This window comes from Leptidea sinapis, chromosome 39 (assembly GCF_905404315.1).
Source record: "Leptidea sinapis chromosome 39, ilLepSina1.1, whole genome shotgun sequence".
NCBI lineage: Eukaryota > Metazoa > Arthropoda > Insecta > Lepidoptera > Pieridae > Leptidea > Leptidea sinapis.
In genome coordinates, this window is record NC_066303.1 from 3777586 (window position 1) to 3803237 (window position 25652).

The 25652-nt window shown below is 33.4% G+C and overlaps 1 protein-coding gene across 1 annotated transcript in view; it reads right to left on the reverse strand.

Moving 5' to 3' along the window:
* Nucleotides 1-22072, reverse strand: part of LOC126976182 (probable serine/threonine-protein kinase clkA) — a 29078-nt gene extending 7006 nt beyond the window's left edge. The window contains exons 1-3 of the mRNA XM_050824429.1: nt 21957-22072; nt 9189-9336; nt 2054-2246 (exon numbers count right to left, since the gene is read on the reverse strand). Coding sequence (XP_050680386.1) covers nt 2054-2246; nt 9189-9334 — 339 coding nt within the window. The 5' untranslated portion in view covers nt 9335-9336; nt 21957-22072. The remainder of the gene's footprint in view (nt 1-2053; nt 2247-9188; nt 9337-21956) is intronic.
* Between the last annotated feature and the right edge of the window lie 3580 nt (nt 22073-25652).

Genomic DNA, 25652 nt, shown 5'->3' on the forward strand with positions numbered 1-25652 from the left:
CGCCAGTCTAGATATAATATTTTGTGTCGTCCTACGTCTACCGCAACGATGTTAATATTATGTCCTCCAACTGTCAAATGCTTTTTACATAGTGACGATTAAAAAAGCGGATTTTAACATTTTGAAGGCCGGCCTGGTATGTTATAGTATACTAGCACAACATGTATTATTTAGTTCTATTCCTATATGGTTCTATATCTTTGCAGTTTGTATTAAAATATGTAGGACAAAACGAATTTACATGTATTTTTATGGTATTGTGAGTTCTTCAACTATAAAATAGCTAACAAATACTTAAAAGCATCAAATTTAAAGCTTGGTACAGTTTCTTTTGGTTGGTGAACAGAGCAAATGTGTTCACTGCAGATTACTGAAGTTGGATATACAGCCATAGCGAAAAGTGAATGCAGACGACGTTGCGTTTAGCAGCTTCTCATCAATAAACCGCGTATTTAGTGGCCACAATCGCGGAAATGATCCCGTAATATTATTTCTTCCGCCGGCCCTCAGGCCTCCGCCCTTCGTCGTGATTGATCACTCACAGTATTGTGACTGAGGGCAGGTGTTTGTTTCTCCATCACTCTTCGATATCCTCATTTTTTATTAAGTGAACCTATTTACAAATCCTTTTTTATCACACTCAGTAAAATCATTTATTTGGGGTTTGAAATGGTATCAATCACATAGCATGTAATTGAAGTTATTTCACGTCCCAAGTAATAACACATACTGTCACTTTAATTCATTCATCTTTAGAACAAGAGCTTACAGTGTTTAATTTCCTGAATTTATTAGAGCTTGGCCTTATATTATATGTGGCTCTGGTTGCTTAAAAATAATAGGCATTAACAATACTAGGTTGGAATTTTTCTTTGTTTTATTATATGATACTAGCTGCCCCGACAGACGTTGATCTGCAGATAGTAAAAAAAAACTGTTCTATAGGAATTTGCCAATAATATTTCAAAACATCAAGATTCAATATATATATCAACATGTTGTTATAATGAAATTGTTTCACAGCAGAACTGTCAAACCGTGCGTCACTAAATTCTCTCACAGAAAATATGTCCATACAAAACAAATATTGAAAATAAAAATAATTATGGGTCCCAAATCGAAATATAAACTATCCTATCTCTCAAGTTGCACTCCATGAAGTAATCCCCATTAAAAATCTGTTCATTAGTGTAGGTCTCCATCGCGGACAAACAACGTGTCACGTAATTTATTTATAATAATATTATGTTGCGATAAATATTTATAATTGCCTAATAATTTATTAATCATCACCGCGACGTCAAACGTCAAACGGGAGCTACTGATAACCAGTGCTGTGACCAATTGTCACAGGTAACCTGAGTAGCATTCCTATTGACACACACTGCCACACAGCTGCTATATAATATTATCTTGGGAAAGTTGTTTATTTATTCTTTGTAAAATATGTTCTAGGTTAGTTTAAGTTATAACTTTTCTTTTTTATTCTTATTTTTGTAACAATATAATGTTTCATGTGTGTGTCAAATAAAAGATATTGTTATTACTATTAAATTGACACTTTCTTATTAGACAATTGACGACCAGCTCGACCGACCTTCTGTAAGTTTTCTAAATGAAATAGGTTTTTAAATGAAAACAGTAAAATTTTGTGAAATAGAAATAGTCTTCTAGTTTTTGTCTTTCTAGTTTAGAATTGTTGGAACTATGGATGAATGTAATGTTGAAAATACAATTATTGATGGAAATTATTAATAAGTTTGTATTTATTTAATAATTATGTTAAGCGCAATAAATAATAATATATTAATATATTATTGATAAATAATTTATAAAAAAATACTTACCCCCTTATTCATAATGGTCCGCTAACTTTAAACAGCCGCTCAGGAGTGGTTTTTCTCATTCTGACTTAGGTTAATAGAAGAAGACAGAATGAGAATTAGCAATGCTTTAAGTTAGCAGACTATTATGAATAAGGGGGTTAGTAAAATATTTCTTAATAACCCAAAAATAAAGTTTCTTTTAAAACAAAAACAGTAAGGCTACTCACCTCGTATTCTTTTACAAAATTGAGGTCATCCAAATAGTTCGGCCTATACGTCACAGGATCTAAAAAAGATGAAGCTGCTATTGAATTGTTCAGTTCGCTTCTGGCCACGGATTCTGCGAGAGGCCTCGATGTCACCATGAGAGGCGGCCTTGGGGGTGGAGACGCATTATTAGGGAATAAAACCGGGCCTTGTCTGAAAATATTAAATGATTATTTTGATTTTTTTATTGAAGTCAAAACTTCTTAAGCCGTGTTGGGCACTTTTTGGTAGAAGAACGTCTTATGGGTTCGCGGCAATGACTGGCACACGCAATAAATAAATAATTATATGTACCTATATAGATAAACACTTTTTGGATGGGTGAAATCTCGTGAGTTCGCATCACTATAAATGCTTATAGCAGTATATCTGTAGCTATACAGCTGACGTATTGTACAACATTAGTGCTGTGTATATCTTATAATTGGAATTGAATGGATTTAGTCAAATATACTGTGCATTGTTGAAATAGTGATTTTGTTTTAAAAATAAATTGAAATTAATAATTTATGAAATTTCAAATTTTAATACTTTTTAGTTTTAAGTTTTCACTTCTGTCGGCAGTCTCTACAACTGCCATTTTATTTTATTTTAGATATTAACATTTGAGATGGCATTAAAGGAAAATGCAATAGTTACATGTTTTATGTCCGCCGTCAACCAACGAGGTTGGGGCCTCTTGAGGTCGTCACTAATGCTACAGAATAAAGAAAAATAATACAGAAGGTACACTTACTTATCCTTTGAAGAAATAGCTACTTAAAAACCCGCTACTAAATAATTAATAAATAACAACATTATTTACACAGTAATTTCAAGTAAAATCAAATCAAAATCTATTTATTTAAAATTAATTTAGGTCAAGGAAATGACACTTATGAAGTTTAATTGTTATACTTTTCTATCATTTTCCTCCACTTCGGAAAAGATTGAGCTTTGATGAGAAGAAGTGGCAAGAAAGTCATTGCTACTCTTTTAAATTTTAAAACATTTACAGCATGTAATGTAAAGTGATGAACAAAGTGAAACAAAAATACGAAAATAAACCATTATTCGATAGACTACCATAACTCACCATAATTCTTATAAAACAATATTATAATAACTGAAATTCCGTCCTAATCGTGATGAGTCGGTGTAATGAATAATCACAGATATAAAGAACTAGAAACGATTTGTAAATATTAAAAGGGCCAAATAGATACGAACTAAATAATAATAACAAACCATTTTGGTGTGAGGAAGTCCATTCCAGTTTTAATATACCAAAGTCCTTGATAAACGCACTCAATAGTCCAGCGAAGGGCGATACTTGACATTGTCGCATGTGGCGGTGGGTTAATAGAATAGATTTTATTAGAATAGCTCATAGCACTAAACTAAAATAAAAATATAAAAAGCCCTATAAGTTAAACAAATTATTTAAAAAAAAATGTTAAATATAGCCAATTGATGCGGATAATTTAAGTTCTGCCTGTGCACCGCACTTAGGTAGAGTAGAACAATCAACAAACAAATATAGAGGATGGATTTCAAATTGATATTTGTCACCACACTTTTGTGTCACACTCGCTTCGACGCTTTTGAAATTTCTCATGCCCATTTAAGATAATATTAGAACACTTTGCTGGCTTAAAAATGTATAGGGTACTTTCAATGACGTTCTATACATATGGACATATCATTCGCAGTCTGATAACGGAACGGCAAAAGTGTGCTTAAGGCCAATGTAAGCACACTTTTCTCCTTAGTCGTGTGTCAACTGTGTGTCAATCAACAAGCCTAAGTGTGCTATAAAAATTGCTTAAGGGTATGTTCCGATATGCACTGCGAGCACTGCACAGTGCTATCACTGTAGAAAAATTCGTTCCGTTATGGACTGCCAGTATACTGCCGCAGTAACCTAGGGAAATATATGACACTGTACAGTGGTCGCAGTGCATATCGGAACATACCCTAAATAATACATTACCGACTCAAAAACAAAAAGATGGTCTGACTTATCATCTGTAAGATTATCTTATTATATAAGATTGATATGCAAAAAGCGGAAGTTTTTTAATACGACGCAATCAGTCGAAGCTTATTATGATGTCATTTGTGGCATTTGCCATATTTCGGCTATGATTTTGTATGAGGTGCATTGTCTATATGAAGAGAATGTCATTGGGTACTTTACATGGATCTAGATTCATGAAATTCAACTGTGAAAAATAGCTATTTGTCGTTATTCTACAAGTTTTTTGGAGTGTGATGTGCAGAATTATTAATTATTATTTTAGCGCCTTCTATAGTAAATTGATGGCAAGGTGTTTGAGTTCATTTTTAAAAATTGAGCCTAATTCAAACATGTCCGGGAATCCTACAATTAAAACTTCGCTGTCTGTCAGTACATCTCATAAACAGAATTATTCAGGTAGAAAGTTTTGCTGAAAAAACAAAGTAATAATAAAACAAACATACTGAAAAATAACGAAAACTAACTTAGAATTCCAAATTTTTGTATATTATTGTTATAGCGCCCTTTCTCGCTTTCTAATAAAAAGAAAACTATTTCAAAAGTACATAACTTTATAAATATTGTATGACCAAATACAACCGATTAACATAACCCTACATCAAAGTGGTAGAGAGGGGTTTAGATTTGTTCCCTTCCGTAACTCGTGGCATATCCAGTATTGTATAATGTATATCCACGTTTACTAATGAGAAATCAATAGTACTAGTATTCGATACCCGGTCAAACATTCAACTATTCAGCCAAATGACCGCTCTGATCGCGTTCACTGCTAATCTATAGGCATCTTAATTGTCTGAGAAGAATTATGAGAACGCAATAGTTTGCTTGGCGGGTTTGCCTAGCTACAGGCTTGTTAAGACTCCTTGCCCGAAAGGTGACCAACATGACACAACATTTTATTAAGAACACGGTGTCATTCAGTCTGTTTGTCAGCGGGATGTTCTAAGAATGCTAAAGCTGAAATTTAACAGATTGACATAAAACAAACAAAAAAAAGCAATTGTGTGGTTTTATGAAACCACGATGCAAGTGAAACTTTTTTTCACAAAATAACATAGGTATTAATATCAGCATAGAAGAAAAGAAAGGAATATATTTATTAACAAAAATGGATACATAAAAATACAAAATTAGCAGCGCTTTCCGCACTAGGCATACCTGTATCGCGGAAAACAAGTGAACATACAAATACAATTAATTAAGTAACAAAACCGGTTCATGAGTGAGCTTCAAATTAAATTTTTAAATGAGTTCTGAAAATATTTGATAGAAGTAAAGTACTCCTTTCTAAAATTAATATAATATGTTATAAGTAACCATTATCTATGTGTTTAAGCACGTGCAAAATATTTATTTATGATTTGAGTAGTGATCTGACAGAGTATGTGTCAGTGTGCGTGTGTGATGTGTTTGTGTGAGTGTGCGTTTTGAAAAATCTTAGTGGGTTATTGTAAGCAAGTTTTTAAGACTTTGACTAAATAAATAAGGAAAGGCAAATGCAGGAAAACGTTGAGCAAAACTGGTTTTTACAAGATAATGAGAAAAAAAAAACAATATTATGCTTACATTTTCATAAAATAAAAAAAACTTTATCAAGTGTGTGGGGTTCGAACCTACTCTTCCACTCGAACGCAATTGCATCCAATATGCGACCTACAGGCGCCGCCCGACCGTCACGCGACATGCAACACACAAACAAAAAAGTTTGAGACGATGTAATAAAAGTTTCACTTTAATAATTTAATAATTCTTAAAGAGCCGCCATTGATTTACTTTTTTTTGACTTTACACGAGTAAGGTATTGAGTATTTGACTTTTGAGTATTTTCTTATGTATCACTTCACATTATATATTGTGTTACTATTTCATTTTCGAGATTCGATTCGCTTACGTGACAGTTTGCTCTAGAACTATAAAACTTGTGATTAAACTTTGAAGACGTTAAATTAATTGTAACTTTTACTATTACTACTGTGCTATTAACTAAACTGTGAATGTAATTTAACTATCTCAATGAATTAAAATACATAGTAATAAGTATAGCCTTAATGTTTATATAAATTTATTTATTGAATAAATGTATTTACTTCGTTTCTTGTATCCTTTTGTTTAATTTCTTAATCCTGTATAGAAAGATATTTTGTGTGTGTGCATATTATGTTACGGGCAATTTGATAAGTCCGGGCACTATTAATAATGTCCGGTCTGTATTCATAATGCCCGACTCAATTGGACAAAGTGACTAAAACATCCTATCTTGGGCAAAGGAATAAAATAAGTGAACTGTAGTGTTTTTGTTTAATATTTGAAATTAAACTTACAAAATTATCATGAAAAGATCGCAAAAAATAAACTATTGAACAAAGTAGTTAAAAAATAAACAGTTAAAAATGTAATAACATCATTAGTTAACTACTTTTATTTTGACAAATATATTACTTCAGAAAAAATAGTTTAAAAATTAGTAAGCTGAGAAAAATCAACAAAAATATCTAATAATTAAGGACTGTGCAAGAAAGTTATTAAGAAAATAATAAGTGATAAATTCAAGCTATCTCAAACACTGTATTATTATGGGCCTTCGGGCATTATTAGTAATGGCCGGTCAAAGTGATAAATTAATCACTTTGCCCATCGCTCTTGGGCATTATTAATAATGGCCGGTCCTTATTAATAATGCCCAGTTAATCACGTTGCCCGTAACATATATATCTACCAACTTAAAGCAACTCCTTAGCATCTGTTTTTTAAAGTATATATACCATAGGGATTTAAGCAAAGCCAACCTTTCTTTCTTTTCTTTTTTTTAAGGTGTGACAATTGTATAATCATAATTTTATCTACAATTTTTAAAATTATTTGTGAAACAATGAAGCTGTAAATGTTGATTTAAAAGAGTGACAGTAAGTTTCTTGCAGCTTCTTCTCATTATAGCTCAACCCCTTCTGATGTGGCAGTAAATATAAAAAGAACCGAAAACTTTTGAACTTCATAAGTGTCATTTCGAATTAAATGAACAAAGTGATTTGATTTGCTTGTTTGAAAAGATTGTTTTAAAAAGTAATCAAAAAGCTGTTCGCGGGACCGACACGCACTTGACTAGACCTTTTTCGTAACTCTATCGCGTAGATTACACGGCAATCCTACCATTGAATCTAACTTTATTCAAATGGCGTTTTAATTTTTCCCGCGGAATACTTATTTTTTTAAACTTAAACTAGCTTTTATATCAGTACTTTATAATCTAGCCATCATGGAGAAAGATAAATAAGAAAAAAAAAGCGATTCGTTTTGTGGTCATATAAATATAATATATTTATATCTTAGGTTATTTTGCAAGTATATAGCGTTTTAATAATTGAATAATCTTGACGTAATAGAAAATTATCATTACTATTTCGGGTGAGAGAAAAATTTAACTTTTAAATTCCGTCGCAGCCTCGAACCACCAGTTGCACACGATATACCTCGGTAGGAATGTTTAAGTAAATTAAATTTTGACGCGGTAACAAAATATAGTTTTAGTGAGTACCTACCAATTTTTACTTAATAACAGGCTGACCCAGCAAACGTTGTATTGCCGATATTAAAATCGCGATACAAAAGTAACTGTTGATCGTAGATGGGTGAAAATTTGAAGTTGTATGTATTCTTTAATGCTGACTCGTAATCAAAAAAAAAAAAATAAAAAATTGGCGTGGACCACCCTTAACATTTAAGGGGATGAAAGATATTGTCCGATTCTCAGACCTACCCAATATGCACTCAAGAGGAAGGAGTTTAACTACAAACACCGCGACATGAGAATTTTATATATTAGATAATAAATTAATGACTTTCACAGCAACACTATAACGCAAAAAGACGTAGTAAAAACTGCTACGTGAAGAAACAAGAACAATACTAAGGTATTTAATGACGACCCCATAGTCCAGTGGTTAGTGACCCTGCCTACTGAACTAGAGGTCCCGGGTCCGAATCCCGGTAGGTGCAATCATTTATATGATGAATATTAATGTTTGTTTCCGAGCCATGGATGTTTATATGTATTTATGTATGTTTAAGTAAGTAAGTATATTGTATTAAATATATCATTGTCTTGCACCCATAGTACAGGCTATGCCTAGTTTGGGGCGAGATAATTTGTGTAAGAGTTTATCAGTATTATTATTTTTAAATACTCTGGGTATTCAAAACTATACTTGAGAAAATTTTTTTTTTGAAACCTTTACATCACAACGAAATGCTACTCTGTATTCCTATATACAGGATGGCCGAGAAGTTGACGTCCAAAGCTAAAATTTGAAAGCTTCATGGTGATGAGTATGTTCTACGATTTTGCGTAGTTTAGGAGATACTCATTTTTTCCCCTTTTATCCGCTTTTTTCACCTAATTGGGGTTTCGGACTTTTTTATAATTTTTTTGAAGACTTTTAGTTAATTTAATTGTTGACTAGCTGACCCGACAGACGTTGTTCTGTATATAAAATTAAGTTTGTTTTTACCTCCTGAGAAAGTTATAAAGATATAAATTCTAGTAAGTTATTCATTTTAAACTATTCATTCAATTTGATTTCTGAACGACGGACAGGTGGACACATCAGAGGAAAAACAAAAATGTTGTTTTTATTTAATTCCAAGCATTTTCATATTTATTCACCTTTTAAACCTGGACTTCCAGGAATAATTCAAGACCAAAAATAGCCAAATCGTTCCAGCCGTTCTGGAGTTTTAGCGAGACTAACGAACAGCAATCCATTTTTATATATATTGTTGATAATTATTAACTACAGTTGCAATAACCACATAAGAAACTATGAATAGCTTAGACAATGCGGAACTAGTTTAGAATTGAGTCGTAAGTTCAAGATTACTGCTCCAGCTAAATTCATGAAAATGTATAAAAAAGAAATAGGGAGCCTATGGCTTGTAACTATTTTTAAAAACTTCCTAGAACATTGGCCAATAATATGAGCTAAACAGGCTCACTCTTAACCAATACCCAAAACATAAAGTGCTCAACGCATAACAGCTCATAAAAATATTGAATTCAAAACTTAGTGTACGAATCTCACTTAGTTGGTGCAGGAGTTTCTTCCAAGAACTGCCTTAGCATATACGGATGGTAATTGAAGTGCCGTGGAGCAAGCTGACTCGATGGCGTTGGTAACTCCTGACTCCATACCCTGGTGAAGAGCATCACGAAGAACTGGATATACATAGCTGTAAAAATTTAATAATTATTTTTTTAGTAAAAAAATCAGCGAAGTCATTTAGTTTTAAGACTTTGTCAATTAAGAATTTACTTAAAAATAAAGGCACTCATCAACATAGTACAAATTATAAATAATAATAATATGTTATCAACATACCTAGTTTTATGAAGACCAAATAAGTACCACGGACGAGTAAAAAAAAGGACTCCGCGCCGTGATATTAGCAAGTGAAGCACCGTTATGCTAGTGTGTGTGCAGTTACGGGGGATACTAGTTACACAACTTTTTCTCTCTTACATAATCATATATGGCCATAAATACTTGTATAGTATCGTTTGTTTACTTTTAAACAACGGCATTTTTAAAATATTTTACTGAGACGCAAACTGATCTGTCACAGACGATGACAATTCTCATAATGGCTGCTATCGGCCTGTAGTAGTAGTGTAAGTGTGTGCGAGGGGGTGTGTATTTACACGTTAATCGGCTTGTTTTGGTGCTACACTGTTATGTAAGGTGACACACGGAGTCCTTATTTATTTACTAGTCCGTGATAAGTACAAAATTGAGATAGAACATAATTACCATGTTTCTCTGAATGCAGTGAGACATTTCAGTCTATTTAAAATAATAATACCGGCTTCAAACAATTAGGTACTTTAAAACAAAGTGACTAAAAAATTAATTAATTCTTATACCCAAAATACAAATAACATAATTTGTATAATGAACAATATTTCGCTAAGAATAATTAATTCGATAATTGATGTTAAAGCACCCTTTCTTGTAATAGTTGTATTTAGCATGTCCAGTTTCCTGACCTTTTTAAAAATAGTAAGATTACATGAATATTAAATTTCAAAAGTATTTCTGACCCAAATAACTTTATTTCTATTGGAAATATTTTAGAAGTTACTCCTTAAGAAACAATTTGACTTTACTAAGGGATAGTTGTTGAGTTTATCAAGAATATTTTTAATACCTAGGATACCTTTAGAATCACAGAATTCCTTTGATATTATCTTTCGTGATTTATTTAAGGTATTTGATTGTGTTTAACATGGTCAGAATGCTATTATGGGTAGAATGAACTGTGCTCAATCTTCTGATTTCATATAATTATACAATAGAATTTAGAAAGGCAAAGTAAAGATCTCCTGGAACTCTTTTTACAAGGGTCTATTCTTGGACCGATTCTCTTCCTCCTTTACCTTAAAAGTCAACATAACCTTCTATAAAAACACATAAAGAGTAGATTGTTAACCTAGGGTCGAAAGAATCAATTCCCGAGGTACCTATTTAGACGCCCGAGCGCAGCAAGGGCGGCTATAGTCCAAGTAGGAATTGATTCCTTTACCCGTGTTAAGCACTTTACTTTTAATTTCGAATATGAGGAAGAAGTAGTTGTGTATCTAAACTATTTATTAATTAATTAATAAATTTATAATAATAAATTTATAATAATATTAGTAGTAGGGGAACATGGGTATCAGTGTATCACGGGGAACAGTGAATCATTTAATATAGTTCTGTATCTATAGCACCCACACATACACGCGATGGTTTCAATAGCGCTCTTCCATACCCCGCGCGGCCCAACTAGTCGCAATCTTTCCATCATAGCGGGAGGACGCGCGATAGCGCATCAATCAGTAGGTAAGTACGCAAAAAATTTTTTACGTGCTACTTAAAATTGTCTTACTGCAAAGTAACTTGGATTTTTTTTTATTAAATGCATTTTTTCTTTATATATATGTACTCAATCGTATAGAACCGTACTGAGGTTCAGGAAAAAAGCAAATTATTTAATGTAAAAAATATTATTTGTGTTTTTGGTACTTGGGTTACAGTGAATCATGTTGTTATGGGTTTCGTTGGATCACGATCCATTGTACCCCAAAGAGCTTCGATCTTCAAAGTACTTTTTTTACAGGTTAAAATGCCACGTATACGTAAGCTTGCATACGAGATGGCGAAAGGGATTTTCCCTTTCAACAGTGATATTTTTACTGACGAGGATTTCGCACCCAGTGAAGTTACCGACAGACCACTCTATCAAAACCCAGACGACAGACAACAAGAAGATATTTTCAGACACGACAATGACGAGAACAGAACAAGAACTCCTTCACCAACAATTCTGCCTTTAGAACTTATCATCCGCAATTGTTCATGACGAAACATCGTCTTTAGCCGACCATCAAAATACATCATCTGCAGAATTTGCCAAATCAGCTTCGAAAGATATTGAAACCTCAAATGACGTCGAACTAGTGCCATTGATATCTCCTTCAGAAAATATTTTCTTTCATCAACTATTAACTGAACCAGCGTCTTGTACACCAGTTAAACAATTACTGTAGAACCACCTTGCACTGCATTTAATGGCTCAACGCCAACTTCTAGTACATTTATAGGCTCAAATGCACAAGCTAGGAAATTCATTAGTCCTTTAGAATTTCGTGGCTTACGAAAAGCTGATCCTAGAAAAGGTAGTAGAGCAGCAAGACGAAAAGGTAAAACCATGATTGCTACAGATACACCCGAAAAAGACCAAATCTAAAAAAGAGTAGAAGATATGCATAAGCGAAAAAAGACTAAGATACAGGCTAAAGCTGTTATGAAAGTCTTAAATAATAGCTCCAGTGAAGAAGACGAAGAAATGAGCATCTATTCGGAAGAAGAACCTGTGATTGAAGAGGAAGCTGAGTTTCAAGTCATTAATCCTGATAAATTGCCAAAAGAAGGGGACTTCGTATTAGTATTATTTAAAGTGAAGAGTAAAAATATTTATTACATTGCAAAAGTAATAGGAGAAAAGGGTGGACAGACTGAGATCAGTTTTCTTAGGAATCAGTCAAAAACTCAAACAAATTTCACCTGCCTGTTGTTCCAGATCTTGCCACGGTCACATTGCTCGATATTAAATTGATATTGCCTAAACCTGGGTATACTGGGAGCATAAAAAGGACTCAAGGTCTATATTATTTCGACGTTGATTTTACAAACATAGATTTACGTTAAGTTTTAGTTTTCTCTTCTATTCTAAATATGTTCAAAAGTTTGAAATAGGCCATAAAATTAAAAATTGATCACATAATATTTAATGTTGATTTATTTTTGGATACCTTATTTGTTCATATTTGTTTTACTGTGGCCTAGATTTAAATTTTTGTAATATGAAATATCTATACTTTTTATGTTATTAAACCTATCTTTAGTTACTTTCTAGATTGATTGATCTTTAAGACTATTTTGTGATTTAAAAACTTTATAGACTGATTAAAAACAGAAGCTATGACTAATTATTATATCTTTTTTAAACTAATAAAGAGATTTATTTAATAAAAACAAGTTTTATTAAATTTTAAATACGTGTGATTCAGAGTGCCCCATTTGATCCATTGTAGCCCGAACCCTGATTCTTTGTAACCCGTGCATGGGTCCCATTGGGTCAATTCCCTGCACTAGAAAAAACTATCATAGAAAGGATACTAAACTATAAAATAGGCATTTTAAGCACGTATCCCAAAGATTAGGAATGCCTTAGCATATTACAATAAAAACCTTGGTCAGTAAAGAAGAAACTCAATCCAAAACATCAGTACAAAAAAAAAAATGTTCCACTGATACCCATGTCCCCTACCTATTTAAAATTAGTTGTCAAATTAGGACAATTTATGACAACTTTTTAAATTTTAAATATGGAATTCGCCGCGTAATTATTGCGGCTTATTCCGCTCAAAGAAGTTTACGCTAAGTTCACACTGGCTGTTTAGAAAGTCACATAGCCGCAGCATATTTTTTTTATTAGTTTGTTTTTACATAAAACTCTTTACAGCTGACAGCAGTTCTATTTTTAAAGTTCATTCCGGCCCTTAGGTGGGAAGTAATTTGTATGAGTTTTTCCCTCTCTATGCAGGGAAGCAGCAATTTCTACCTAATAATCAGATCAAAACAACATTACTTTCCGAGTATGAGAAATGAAAAATAATATTGTTGTTGGATGAAACTTCCCTAATATTCAAAGTGTAAAGAAACCAAGCTGCATTATATTGAAGTTAACGATGATCTATCTAACATTGTGTACAATAACAATCTGTGTAAAATATATAAAATTAAACATGTAGATGTAAGTGTTTTGTTAAACGGAAAGTGGTAAAACCGGTAGAATCTGGTATATAATTTTTTCATGGATATCTAACGCAAAGGCATCCTTTACGAATGGTGATTATCAGCATATACCTGTTCTGTAAGCCTATTTATGTACACATTATAATGCTACATGTCAGTCACTGAATAGTAACGAGTAGTGCAGATTAACTCTCATTACACCTTGCAAGTTTTACAACAAAAAGTTTAGATTAAATATAGTTTAACGTGTTTTTGGTTTACGGCAGTTATATACTGTGGCGTCTTCGGAATTATAATTAAGTAATTTAATTAGTACGTAGTATTTATTCTCTTTGTATTTAATAAATTAATAATAATACCAACCGTAACCTGTAAAACCGAACTACCAAAAGAAAATCGACATTATTTGATTAAAACTCATAAATGTCTTCCCAAGTGAAGCCAAATGTCTTGCACTCAAACTTTTGTCTGTATTTAATATAGGAATTAGCATTTTATCAATATTGCTAGTATTGCTTTAATAAACTAGAACCATTTCCCGTTCTTACAAACAAACTAAGTAATCTAACACTGTAGTGAAATTTCCGTATTTATCAAAGCCCTAATCAATGGAGTTGCAAAAAAGGAGAACCATGGAAAAACATTGTTATCGTGATTGCATCATTGTATCGTGTGAACGCGGTCGCCATACTGTCGTTGTCATGGCAACGGTATTGTTTCCCGCGCGTGAGAAAATGGCGGGAATATACGATGATAGATAATCAATAACCTGTAATTTGAAGAGTTCAAGAATGTATTATTTTATGAAAATGCGAAAGGTATAATTACTTAGATGACCCGACAGACGTTGTTCTGTACATAATAAATAAAATACAATTTTTTATGAATTTGTCAATAATATTTGATAACATCAAGAATTATTTCTAAAAATATGCCCCCTGCACGGACGAGAAAAAAAAAATAAGGACTCCGTGTCACCTTACATAACAGTGAGGCACCAAAACAAGCCGGTAAACGTGTAAATACATAGCCTCACGCATACACTTACACTAATACAAGACGATCGGCCGCCATTATGAAATTTGCCATCGTCTGTGACACATCAGTTTGCGTCGCAATAAAATATATTAAAAATGCCGTCGTGGGTTGTGAAAAAGTGTAAAAACAATAATATAAAAATATTTGTGTATAGTTATACATAGTTATATATAGATTATTTAAGGGAGAAAAAATTGTGTAACTGTTATACCCCGTAACCGCACACACACTAGCATAAAGGTGCTTTACTTGCTAATATCACGGCTCGGAGTCCTTCTTTTTTTACTAGTCCGTGGCCCCCTGTTGTCATAATGAAATTTTTTCAACGCAGAACTGTCAAACCGTGCGTCAATAAATTCTCTCATAGGGAAGGGGTTGGCGGGCCATCCCCTCCACCTGACCTGTCCGGGTCGGAGTATGACTTAAGTCCGAAGCTCCCGTTGCTCGCTTTTACATCCTAAGTTCTTCTAGTGGCGTTACTTAATGTCATTTCACGGAATCAACCTTGGCGTTTTATCACATCACTAGATTTGTTCAGAGAAATGATAAAATCGTGTTGTTCTTCAAACATACCAAACATACTCCGTGATTTGATCAAATCACTTACGGCCGTTTTCAATATACTATCTACAGATAGAGATAAATTACTACCTTATACTGTCAGTAATTAGTTGTCAATGATCTGAATCTGTCCCAATATAGGTACCCGATAAGTCATTCTTATCGCCTTATATTGGGACGCGTGAATTGCAGTTTCCATACAAACTTCTATCGCTGGTAAGCTATACGTGCGTCGGCCCATTGACAGACATCGTGTACGGATAAGGTGAGTTACCGTCGATAAGTTTATTGGGACAGAAAAGTCAACGATAGTTACGTTTTTTATCACAAGTAAGAGATAGAGTGAATATTGGGAACGGCCGTTAGGGAATTGACCAATCTCTGTTATTATTATTTCCCTGCGACATATATATTAGGATACAGGGATTAAAACTTTTGGATCGGTTGTTTCGCTTACCTAACTTTTAGTATTCTTAGGAACAAAAAAATTGGTTAGGTACTGTATACTCCTAGCCGTCAAACGTTTAAAATCTAGTATATAAAATTCTCGTGTCGCGGCGTTTGTTACCAAACTCCTCCGAAAGGGTTGTATCGAATTGTATGATATGAAATTTTGTGTGGGTGTCGGATAGGTCTGAGAATCGGCCAAGATCTATTTTTTATATCCCAAATTTTTTTTTTCCAAATTTTTTTATTAATATATGTGGTCAACGTTTGCGGCGTCAGCTAGTCAATGCATATAAAGGCACGGTACTTTTTCTGCTTATAACATCCACGTGGACGACGTCGCTTCAACTTATAATAACTAAACAATATGTTATGTTTTTAAAGTGATAACCCTCACTTCTAGGATTAACACACAAATAAAATTTGAAAATCAAAATTTTATGAACGATACGGGATTCGAACCCACGACCTCCGGCATTCCGTGCCGGTGCTCTAACCAACTGAGCTAACCGTTAGAGTTGAGCAGGTTTTCAACTGTAAAGTAGATCCTGTAGATGAAGCCACAACCTGAGAGTTGAACGCCGGAGGTCGTGGGTTCGAAACCCGCATCGTTCATAAAACTTTGTTTTTCAAATTTTATTTGTGTTATAATAACTTATAATAATCACTTCTTCAACTTATCATTTTGAATCATGGTAATCATGTAGTAATAATATACTGAACAATTTCGAGCTTAAGTTTCATAAACTGCCTTCTGCCAGTAAAAAATATCTTCTTTTGAGTGGTGAAGTACATTAATTTATCTTTATTATTATTATTATATAATACTAGCTGACCCGACAGACGTTGTTCTGTATATAATAAATAAAATAATGTTTTTATATGAATTTATCTATAATATATCATAACATCAAAAATTACTTCGTAAAATATTCACCCTGCTGTCGTAATGAAATTGTTTCACAGCAGAACTGTCAAATAGTGCGTCAATAAATTCTCTCATAGAAATGATGTATGGACACATCAAAGGAAAAACAAATTTGTTGTTTTTATTTAATTTAGCAGCATTTTCCTATTTATTCACCTTTTAAACCTTCTCTGGACTTCCACAAATAATTCAAGACCTAAATTTGCCAAATCGGTCCAGCTGTTCTCGAGTTTTAGCGAGACTAACGAACAGCAATTCATTTTTATATATATAGATAGATTATTATAATAATTAAAAACAATCATTATGAATCAGTTGAAGCAGCTCCTCGGAAAACAAACCGTAAAATTGAAATCATGCTGCACGACTTCTAAGCGATATTTTTTTAATTATTTAATGCTTATATTTAGGTATATGAAGCATCGATTATATTCGTTAAAGCTCTTAAATATTAATATATAGATATTTAGAAGCAGTACTAGTCTTTAATTTTACGTCTTTTGTAATAAAGCAGGTATGTAGGTACTTACAAATTTATTTTACGATTTTATACATTCGAGTTCGCAATGACTTGCAAAATCTTTTACTTTCATAATATTGTAAGAATACAAGGTATTGATATTGTTTATTGGTGAAAGTGTTTGATGTAATTAAAACATTAATTTAAGTATCAATATCCGTGTTTTAATTTATGACATTAATTCCCACATTATGGATTTTGGGTTTTAAATAAACAAGAAGTAAAAGACTTCAACTTTCTCTCAACGCGAATAAATTTGAATATCAGGGAATAAGGTATAAAATTACAGTTTTGTGCAGAAAATTCAATCATTGGAATTGGAAGGTGTAATATATTTATTTAGGTAATCGAAGTCAACAACCGTACTATTCTGCCAGCACATGTGAAGGCCAATTATGTCTTTTCGTTTGAATTCTTATTCTGTTATCTACTTGGATCTATCTCTGTGGTATGTACATTATTAGTATCATTACTCAATCCTATAAAAGTAACAATAGGTAAGAGTGAGAGAGGAGGAGCCTGCCTACCGCTGTCGTATGCGTGAGAGAAAGGGAAGCCAGACATACTGGCGCCGAAACGCGTAACGTTACGAAGCGGTCTACCCTCCCATAAGATGTTATCACTTAAAAAATTGTCAAAATCACGGAAAAATTAAGTCGATGGGGGCCAATTCTAGCGAATACAGAAGATGGTGAAAGATTTCAGAATCTGGGATTACTGATCCTAGAGTTAAAACGGTTTTCTCGAACCGTGAAAAGTCATGGAGCAATAACGGTGAAGATCGGCTGACAAGTGGGGACTGTCTCACTGGGAGTTTCGTCATTATTGTCCGAAGTCAGAACACTTAAATTTTTTCGCCCATCTATCGCATGTCACATAACAATCATAAATTGTAGTAAGGATAAGGTTTTGTCATTATCTTCAAATCCTGTGTTAGGTCAGTTTGGCCGCACAGTCTAATTAATGCACCAGATTTAAGCTCTAGTAGCCTAAGAAGGAGAAAAGATTCGAACCCCACACCCCTGACCAAGGGTTTTTTATTGACATTATAGTAAAATTTTTATTTTTTGAAATATATGTTTTAATGCATCTAAAAATATTATCTGAAATATTTTTTTTAAATATGTATCTTAATTTTTATATTTATTTGGGATTACAAACAAAATTTAATTGAACTATTATTTTGGAAATATTTCTTGTTTCAATTTTTATTTAATATTTATTTTTTGTTTTTGTTTCATTCTTTGAAGTATTTGTGTTAACATTGTCCGTTGAAGTTTCATTTCTACTATGTGTTCCAGCACACATTTCCATTTTTCATTAGGTAGGCTTCGCTCTAGGGCATTTTTGCGGCGTCTGTCAAAACTCTAAACAAATAAGTAGCTAACGTAACGTAATGAAATAGATCACCTAAATCATGGGGAGCCCATTTTTCAACCCTTTTTATTTTACCTATTTGATGCAAATGGGACAAAATTGTAGGTATACTCATATCAAACCGTGTTGTTTATTCCTCGGTAGTTCAATGCACATCGGCTTTTACCATCGCATTCAATTCATCATTATTTACTTCAGTAGCTGGTCTTCCTCGGGTTTCATTCGGAGGACAAACGAGGGTACGGGTCACTTGATATTAAGTGATCACCGCCGCTCACATTCTCTTGCAACACCAGAGGAATCACAGGTACCCATGTCCTATCTTCCTGGAAACTCATCATCACTCAACCACAGCTTGGTTGTACATGGAAGAAAGTTCCTTGAAAACTGCACTGTGGAGGACCGCTACACATCCAGATGGTGATGATATCCTAGTTTGTGGCGTGCCGTGCGAAGATGGAATTCGGCGGAAGAAATCAAGTAGCTCTTCGGAACACTCTAAGTGATAAATCATAAGTTTCCTCTACGGAGGCTCTCCAAACACAGCACTGATATTGCGAACTGTTTCTGCTGCATTAGATCCATGCCGGAACTCGTATTGCAAAATAAGTATTATTTTGAAAGTCCATCTTAACTTTCGAAGCCGTATGAAGACACAATTGCGTGTCAAACTCAAATTAAAGTATTGATTACACAAATAAAATATTATGATCGATGCGGGACTCGAACCCGCGACCTCTCGCGTTCCGTGCGAGCGCTCTTACCAACTGAGCCATCCGTTCGAGTGACGTACCGTTGATAAGGTCTTGTATGCTTTCAACGCTCAGGTTGTGGCTTCATCTACAGAGTCAACTTCCTAATATGCAAATATTGGGGTTGAGCAGGTTATCAACTGTAAATTCATATTTAAAACGATAAAAAAAGTATTTTTTTTAAAGTAAGTAAAACAATCGATCAAATAGCAAAAAAGTTATGAGGATTTTAATATTTCTGATTGGATAGCCTTCATAAAATGTGACGTCACACATTAGTTCCGCCATAGTAGTAACTCTATACAAATTTTTGTTTTGGAGATACGGAGGACAGAAGACCCTTACTCCAAAATTTTAAATATATGTTACCTTGCATTTCTTTGTTTGTTTTTAATTTTATTTTCAGTATACATCATCATTTTTATAGTCAAATACCCAATAGAAATACCAATCCAATTTTCATTTTTAAATCTAGAATGTTCTAGATGTCACGTCGAAAAAGTTTCACTGTGAATCTCGCACCAAAGGAGGTTTTATTTTAATCCAAAGTACTGAGTACGTCCAAATGGCAAATTCATACATAAAGCCCTGTTAAATATTTATACGATTGGCCGTCAGAGACTGCAACGACGTGAATTTACTTTACGTGGCTATCTAAATATTGAATCTAATTTGGTTTACAATTTCAAGGGTTTTTGAAGTGAAATCTTCTCTTGCTGAGATGCAAAGATGCTGAGATGGTTTGGACATGTCGAGAGAATGAATGAAGAACGATTGACGAAGAAAGTGTATAAGGCCAGTGTGAATGAAAGTGTTGGAAAGGGTAGACCTCGGCGGACGTTTCGAAATCAAATCAAAAGATCAAATTCAAAAAGATGTCTTGAAAAAAGGCCAGGTCAAGAGTACCCTAAACCGGAGAGCATGTATTAAAGGAATAATGAAAGTGGACGAAGCGAAACAAGTATGTAAGGATCGTAGCAAGTGGAAAGAAGTGGTCTCTGCCTACCCCTACGGGAATGAGGCGTGATTTTATATATGTATGTATGTATGTATGTAATCTTCTCTTGGTTCGCTGAACACTTTATTTCGTATGAAACATTACTGAGCTGTCACCATAATAGCCTGAACACATGATCGGATTTGGTACGGCTGAACCATCGAACGCAGTCTGGTAGCGGACCATATTTGTCCGGAGTGACCAGGCAGTGCCGCCGGACCGTCCGATGGTCCGGCCGTACCTAATCGGACAATGTGTTTAGGTTAAAATGCTCGTTCTGCTGGTGTCCTATCGAGTCGTCAGAGACTCGATAGGACACCATTCATTTTTATAATGAGATCTCATTACAATTGAATTTCGTTAGGATAAACTTTATTTCAAAAGACTGAGGGCGGTCGGTCCATTTCTTATCTGTGGTATAATATGTGAAATACCTACATATAAAAAGTTCTGATGGCCACTTATTAATTCTTTAAGAACAAAGTGAAAGTCAAATAAATTTTATTCAATTAGGCTTTAAAAAAAGCGCTTTTGAATCGCAACTATAAATATTTCTTTTCAAATTACTGAATCTACCACATGTTCGGAAAAAGTAGAGCTCGTGAGAAGAACATTCAAGAAACTAAACGTCCATATTTCCATGTTCATGTCCTGATGGAATGACGCTGGTGGCATGAGCACGAGGAAGGGCCCTGGAGCGGGACGCAAACTTCGTAGACACTCTGGCTCCTTCTAATGTTCAAGTTACGTCAGTTGGTGCTGGGGCTGCTGCTTCGACTGCCGGAGACGGCAAGCGTCGCAAATATGTTTGTCTCAGTGAGTCACACATCTTTGTGCCGTTTGGTGTCGAGACACTTGGCCCGTGGGGCCCAGAGGCGCGGAGAATATTCAAAATACTATCTTCGCGCCTTAATGGAAACCCAAGCACTGGCAGCTATTTCGGTTAACGGATCAGCCTTGCTATCCAACGCGGAAATGTTGCCAGTGTTCTTGGTACGCTTCCACGTAATGATAGTTTTAATTTTATGTAGTCATATTGTAAATATAGTTATAAGTTTTGTTTTATTAAATATTTTGTTAAAAGTAATAAAGAGCAAATTGTATAGAGCTTGATTTGAACAACACTTGAAGTGGCTCTTTCAGTCTACAGCGTGTCGCTATAGTGGCGACATTAAATGATAACACGGGTAGAGCTATCTAACCTTAAACGTTAAAAAATTAAAGTTATTATTTAAACCAGTGGGAGGCTCCTTAGCAGGGGATTAGCTAGATTATGGGTACCACAACGGCGCCTATTTCTGCTGTGAAGCAGCAATGTGTTAACATTACTGTGTTTCGGTCGGAAGGGCGCCATATTGTCTCAAGGTGACTAGCGCAAATGTAGTGCCGCTCAGAATTTTTGAGTTTTTCAAGGCACTACATTGTAATGAGCAGGGCGTATCAATTTCCAACAGCTGAACGTCCTGCTCATCTCGTCCCTTATTTTCATAAAAAAAATACAAATACTGTGCTATAAAATTTATTAATTATTTAAAATTAATATGAAAATAACTTTAATAAAATAGAACATAATTGTAGTAACTATACCATATTTTACATAACATGATAAAGTTTTAAATAATGTTGTTAATTAATTAAAAAATTAAAAAATTAATTTAATTAGCCGTTTTGTTTGGTCATTAGTACATATTTTGATGTTCTTTATAAAAGTAGAATAAATTTTAGTAAAAAAATATTTTTTTAAATATGGAGTATCGTTCTATAGCGAACTATATTCGTTTAAATTAATTATACGTTTTTAAAGCGTGCTTATTTACTTTTTTTAGTCTAATATTTACTCATCTAGTAAAATATAATATTTAGGTATACTTACTGCTTACAAAGTGTTCCAAATATCTCACAAAAAAAATCACTTTTATCACTAAATATAAAACCTTTTGCACGCAAACTCTTTAGTGAGAAAAATAACAATATGGCGTCTGTAATCAAAAGCGCGCGAACCGAGCAATGACACTCCACTACCGAACAAGCGTTTTAATACAAGTTCTTTTTATAGAAAGTACACCCTATTATAAGTTTTGTAACTTTGTCGCATTAAGTGTTTCTGCTGATTTTGCTTTGAACCCTAGACTATGCACGCTTAAAGATCTAAGGATGGAGCCATTTCTGACCTGTTATTAGACAAGATTAGATTTATAAAAAAAATAATTCCGACTAAATAAAGGTCCTGAAATAGTTAGTACAATAATTATCTTACTTTTTTTTATCTCTTTATAAAATAGCAAACTTCCGTAAGTGGTACAAAAATCATTCAAATAATTAGGTATATTTAAATTACAGACAATTAATACGTCTAGATAAAAAGGCATAAAAGGCATTTGTTTTCTCAAAATTGATTCCTTTAGAATTCTTTTTGGTGTCATTTCTAATAACTACTAGATACTACTACCGCTTCGGAAACAAATGGCGCTCTGAGAGAGAAGAAGCGGCGCAAGAAACTCTCCCAGCATTCTTTTTTTGCGCTCTTTTCAATAAAAATATACAATATTGTACAGTCATTTATATCGCTATAAAATAATCAAAATCTAGTCCCAGGCTGTCCGATCATTTAGATATTCAGCAGGGGAGCAATAGGATTTACGACAGAGACATTTTTTTTATAAAACATTTAAATTTATTTATAGATAATGCCTGAACAGTGGCTGGGACTTTATTATAGAAGTGTATACATTTACCCTTAAAGCTATTATGTATCTTATGAAGCCTACTAGAATTAGTTACAAGCAATCCCTTATTTCTAGTGTTATAATAATGAAAATCACTATTAAGAGTATTTAGCTGATAGACAACCGATAAAAACGGGCCAGGAAAATTAGTTTAGTGTGCGTGACAAGCTATGTCTTGCACTCGCGATTTGTATGACACTTTGTGTTAGTATGCGTGAATTGTTCAAAATAGAGGTTAGTTCTAAAGTCTAACGGCCTTACAAATAAAATTGACATATAGTTATAACGAATCATAAACCAAGTAAATGCAAAATGTTTATACAGTTAGACATTTTGCTTACGATTGGTTAATTCGGACGTATAAAGTTTCCCGCGTTTATTTGCAAGGCTGCTTGTCATTCGGAAAACTTCATAATTATCATTGTATTGACAGTGTTGTCAACGATATTGTAAACATATTGCATATTCTTTGTTTATGCTTAGTTATAACTTTATACCAATTTTGTAAGGCCGTAAGTATTTTATTCGACGTTTTCACAGCTGTCATAGTCTATCTAGACGTTTAAATGAATTAATATTTCAAAATAGACGAATTTAAAAATATATGAAAAACTGTTTTGTTCATGTCTGATTTTATTAGAAGGGAAGAACAAACTAGCCAACGGGTCCTGAAGAGAAGTAACAGGTTCAGTCAGCGTTGAACATAGTTATAGAATTTTGGCCGTTTTGCAGTATTATCTCGCTACCTCTTCTACCGAGTTGGAAATCTGTCAACACAATATTGAAAGAAGCACTCTTAATAAAGTTCAAAGAAAGACTCAAAAGACAAAACATACACATGATATATATAAGTCATATTTTTTTAAATGAAAATGGCCAGGTCATTTAGGAACAAAAAACAGACGTGACAAAATGGAATATAATATGTATAAAACTATATATATTTGTACGTATACATCTTTGAACAGTTACTGCAATTTTTAATTTAGTATAATTTTATTGAAAAGAGCGCAAAAAAAGAATGCTCGGAGAGTTTCTTGCGCCGCTTCTTCTCTCTCAGAGTGCCATTTGTTTCCGAAGCGGTAGTATCAACTAGTATGAAATTAGAAATGACATTAAAAAGAATTCTAAAGAATCAATTTTGAGAAAATAAATGCCTTTTATGCCTTTTAATAGTCTAAGTTTGGTTTTAAACTTATATTCGAATGCTCAGCAGGGTTGTCAAGAGAGGACAAACTTTAGTGATTATAATCCTTTTATATAGCACTTTGATACTTTCATTTTATTTATTTTTTTATGGTTGAAAATATCATATTCATTGAATGAGGTAAATAGAATATTATAAATAAATAAAATGCAGACAGCTGTAGATGCTAAAATGGCACTAAAAATTCAATAGTCCAAATTGGTAGATTTAATATTGGACTATATCTTACTATTATTAATAAAAAATAACTATTAATATTTATAAATATTATTGCAAATAAAGGATTTTAGTATTATTCTTACAGAGCCTGCCGAGTCTATTTTATTCCTAGCCACATATTTTTATAAGTTTTATAAAGTTTAGTTTTTCTACTGTTATAGATAAAAAGGTAGATTGAAGATGTATCGCAATTGCAATATTTTATCATAAAATATTTTTCTTTTTTACATTTTGTTTTTAACAGCGTTCCACGGATGACATGAACTTCCATATTCCTTATCATTACTTGCCTTATCTAATAAATACAATATTGTTACATAAATAAAACTTTTAAATTCTTATATTTTGATTCAGATCGGTGAAAGGGTTGGAGACGTAGTAATCTCTGGAGAGTCACAGGTTCGAACTCAATCAATCTTTGATAGTCATAAGTTTTGTTACCAATTGAATTTGTATATTAAAAAAATAAGAGTTTTAAAAAATAAAAGTTTTATAAAAAATTGTCCTGTCGTAAATCCTATTACTCCACTGCTGAACATCTAAATGATCGTACAGCCTGGGACTAGATTGTGATTATTTTATAGCGATAGTAATGACTGTACAATATTGTATATTTTTATTAAAAAGAGCGCAAAAAAATAATGCTGGGAGAGTTTCTTGCGCCGCTTCTTCTCTCTCAGAGCGCCATTTGTATCCGAAGCGGTAGAAGTATCTAGTAGTTATTAGAAATGACATCAAAAATAATTCCAAAGGAATCAATTTTTAGAAAATAAATGCCTTTTAAACTCCTAAGATGTGAGAGAGATTGCTTATTTTTTTTTTATAAAAAATTGCATAGATTTTTTTATGTATAAGAGGGGGCAAACAGGCAAGAGGCTAAAGTGATGAGGATGAGGTGAGGCAACCGCCCATGGACATCCGCAACAACAGGTGTCAAGAGATGAGAAGCCGGCCTTTAAGGTGTGGGGGTGTGCTCTATGCTTCAAGGTCTGTGAGTCATATTGGTTCTTGAGTTGACAGAGTGGCTGTCCGGGAAGTCTGCTTCACGTTCCTTTTATTTCCTTTATTAAATTATCTTAAAATTAAAATGTTTATATATTTTATCTAATAAAATGCCCGCATGGTGACTTTATTTATTTACGGTATGTGTGGATTGATGCATCTACTGTACTCATTATTATTTTACTTTTTTTTTACTTACTCGTGTAACGGCCGATCCCAATATCCTATCTACAGATAGAGATAAATTACTACCTTCTACTGTCAGTAATTAGCTGTGAATAGTCTGAAGCTGTCCCAATATACCCGATTAGTCATTCCTATCGCTTTATATTGGGACGCGTGATTTGCAATTCCCATACAAACTTCTATCGCTGATAGGCTATGCGTCTTCCCATTGACAGACAGCGTGTACGGA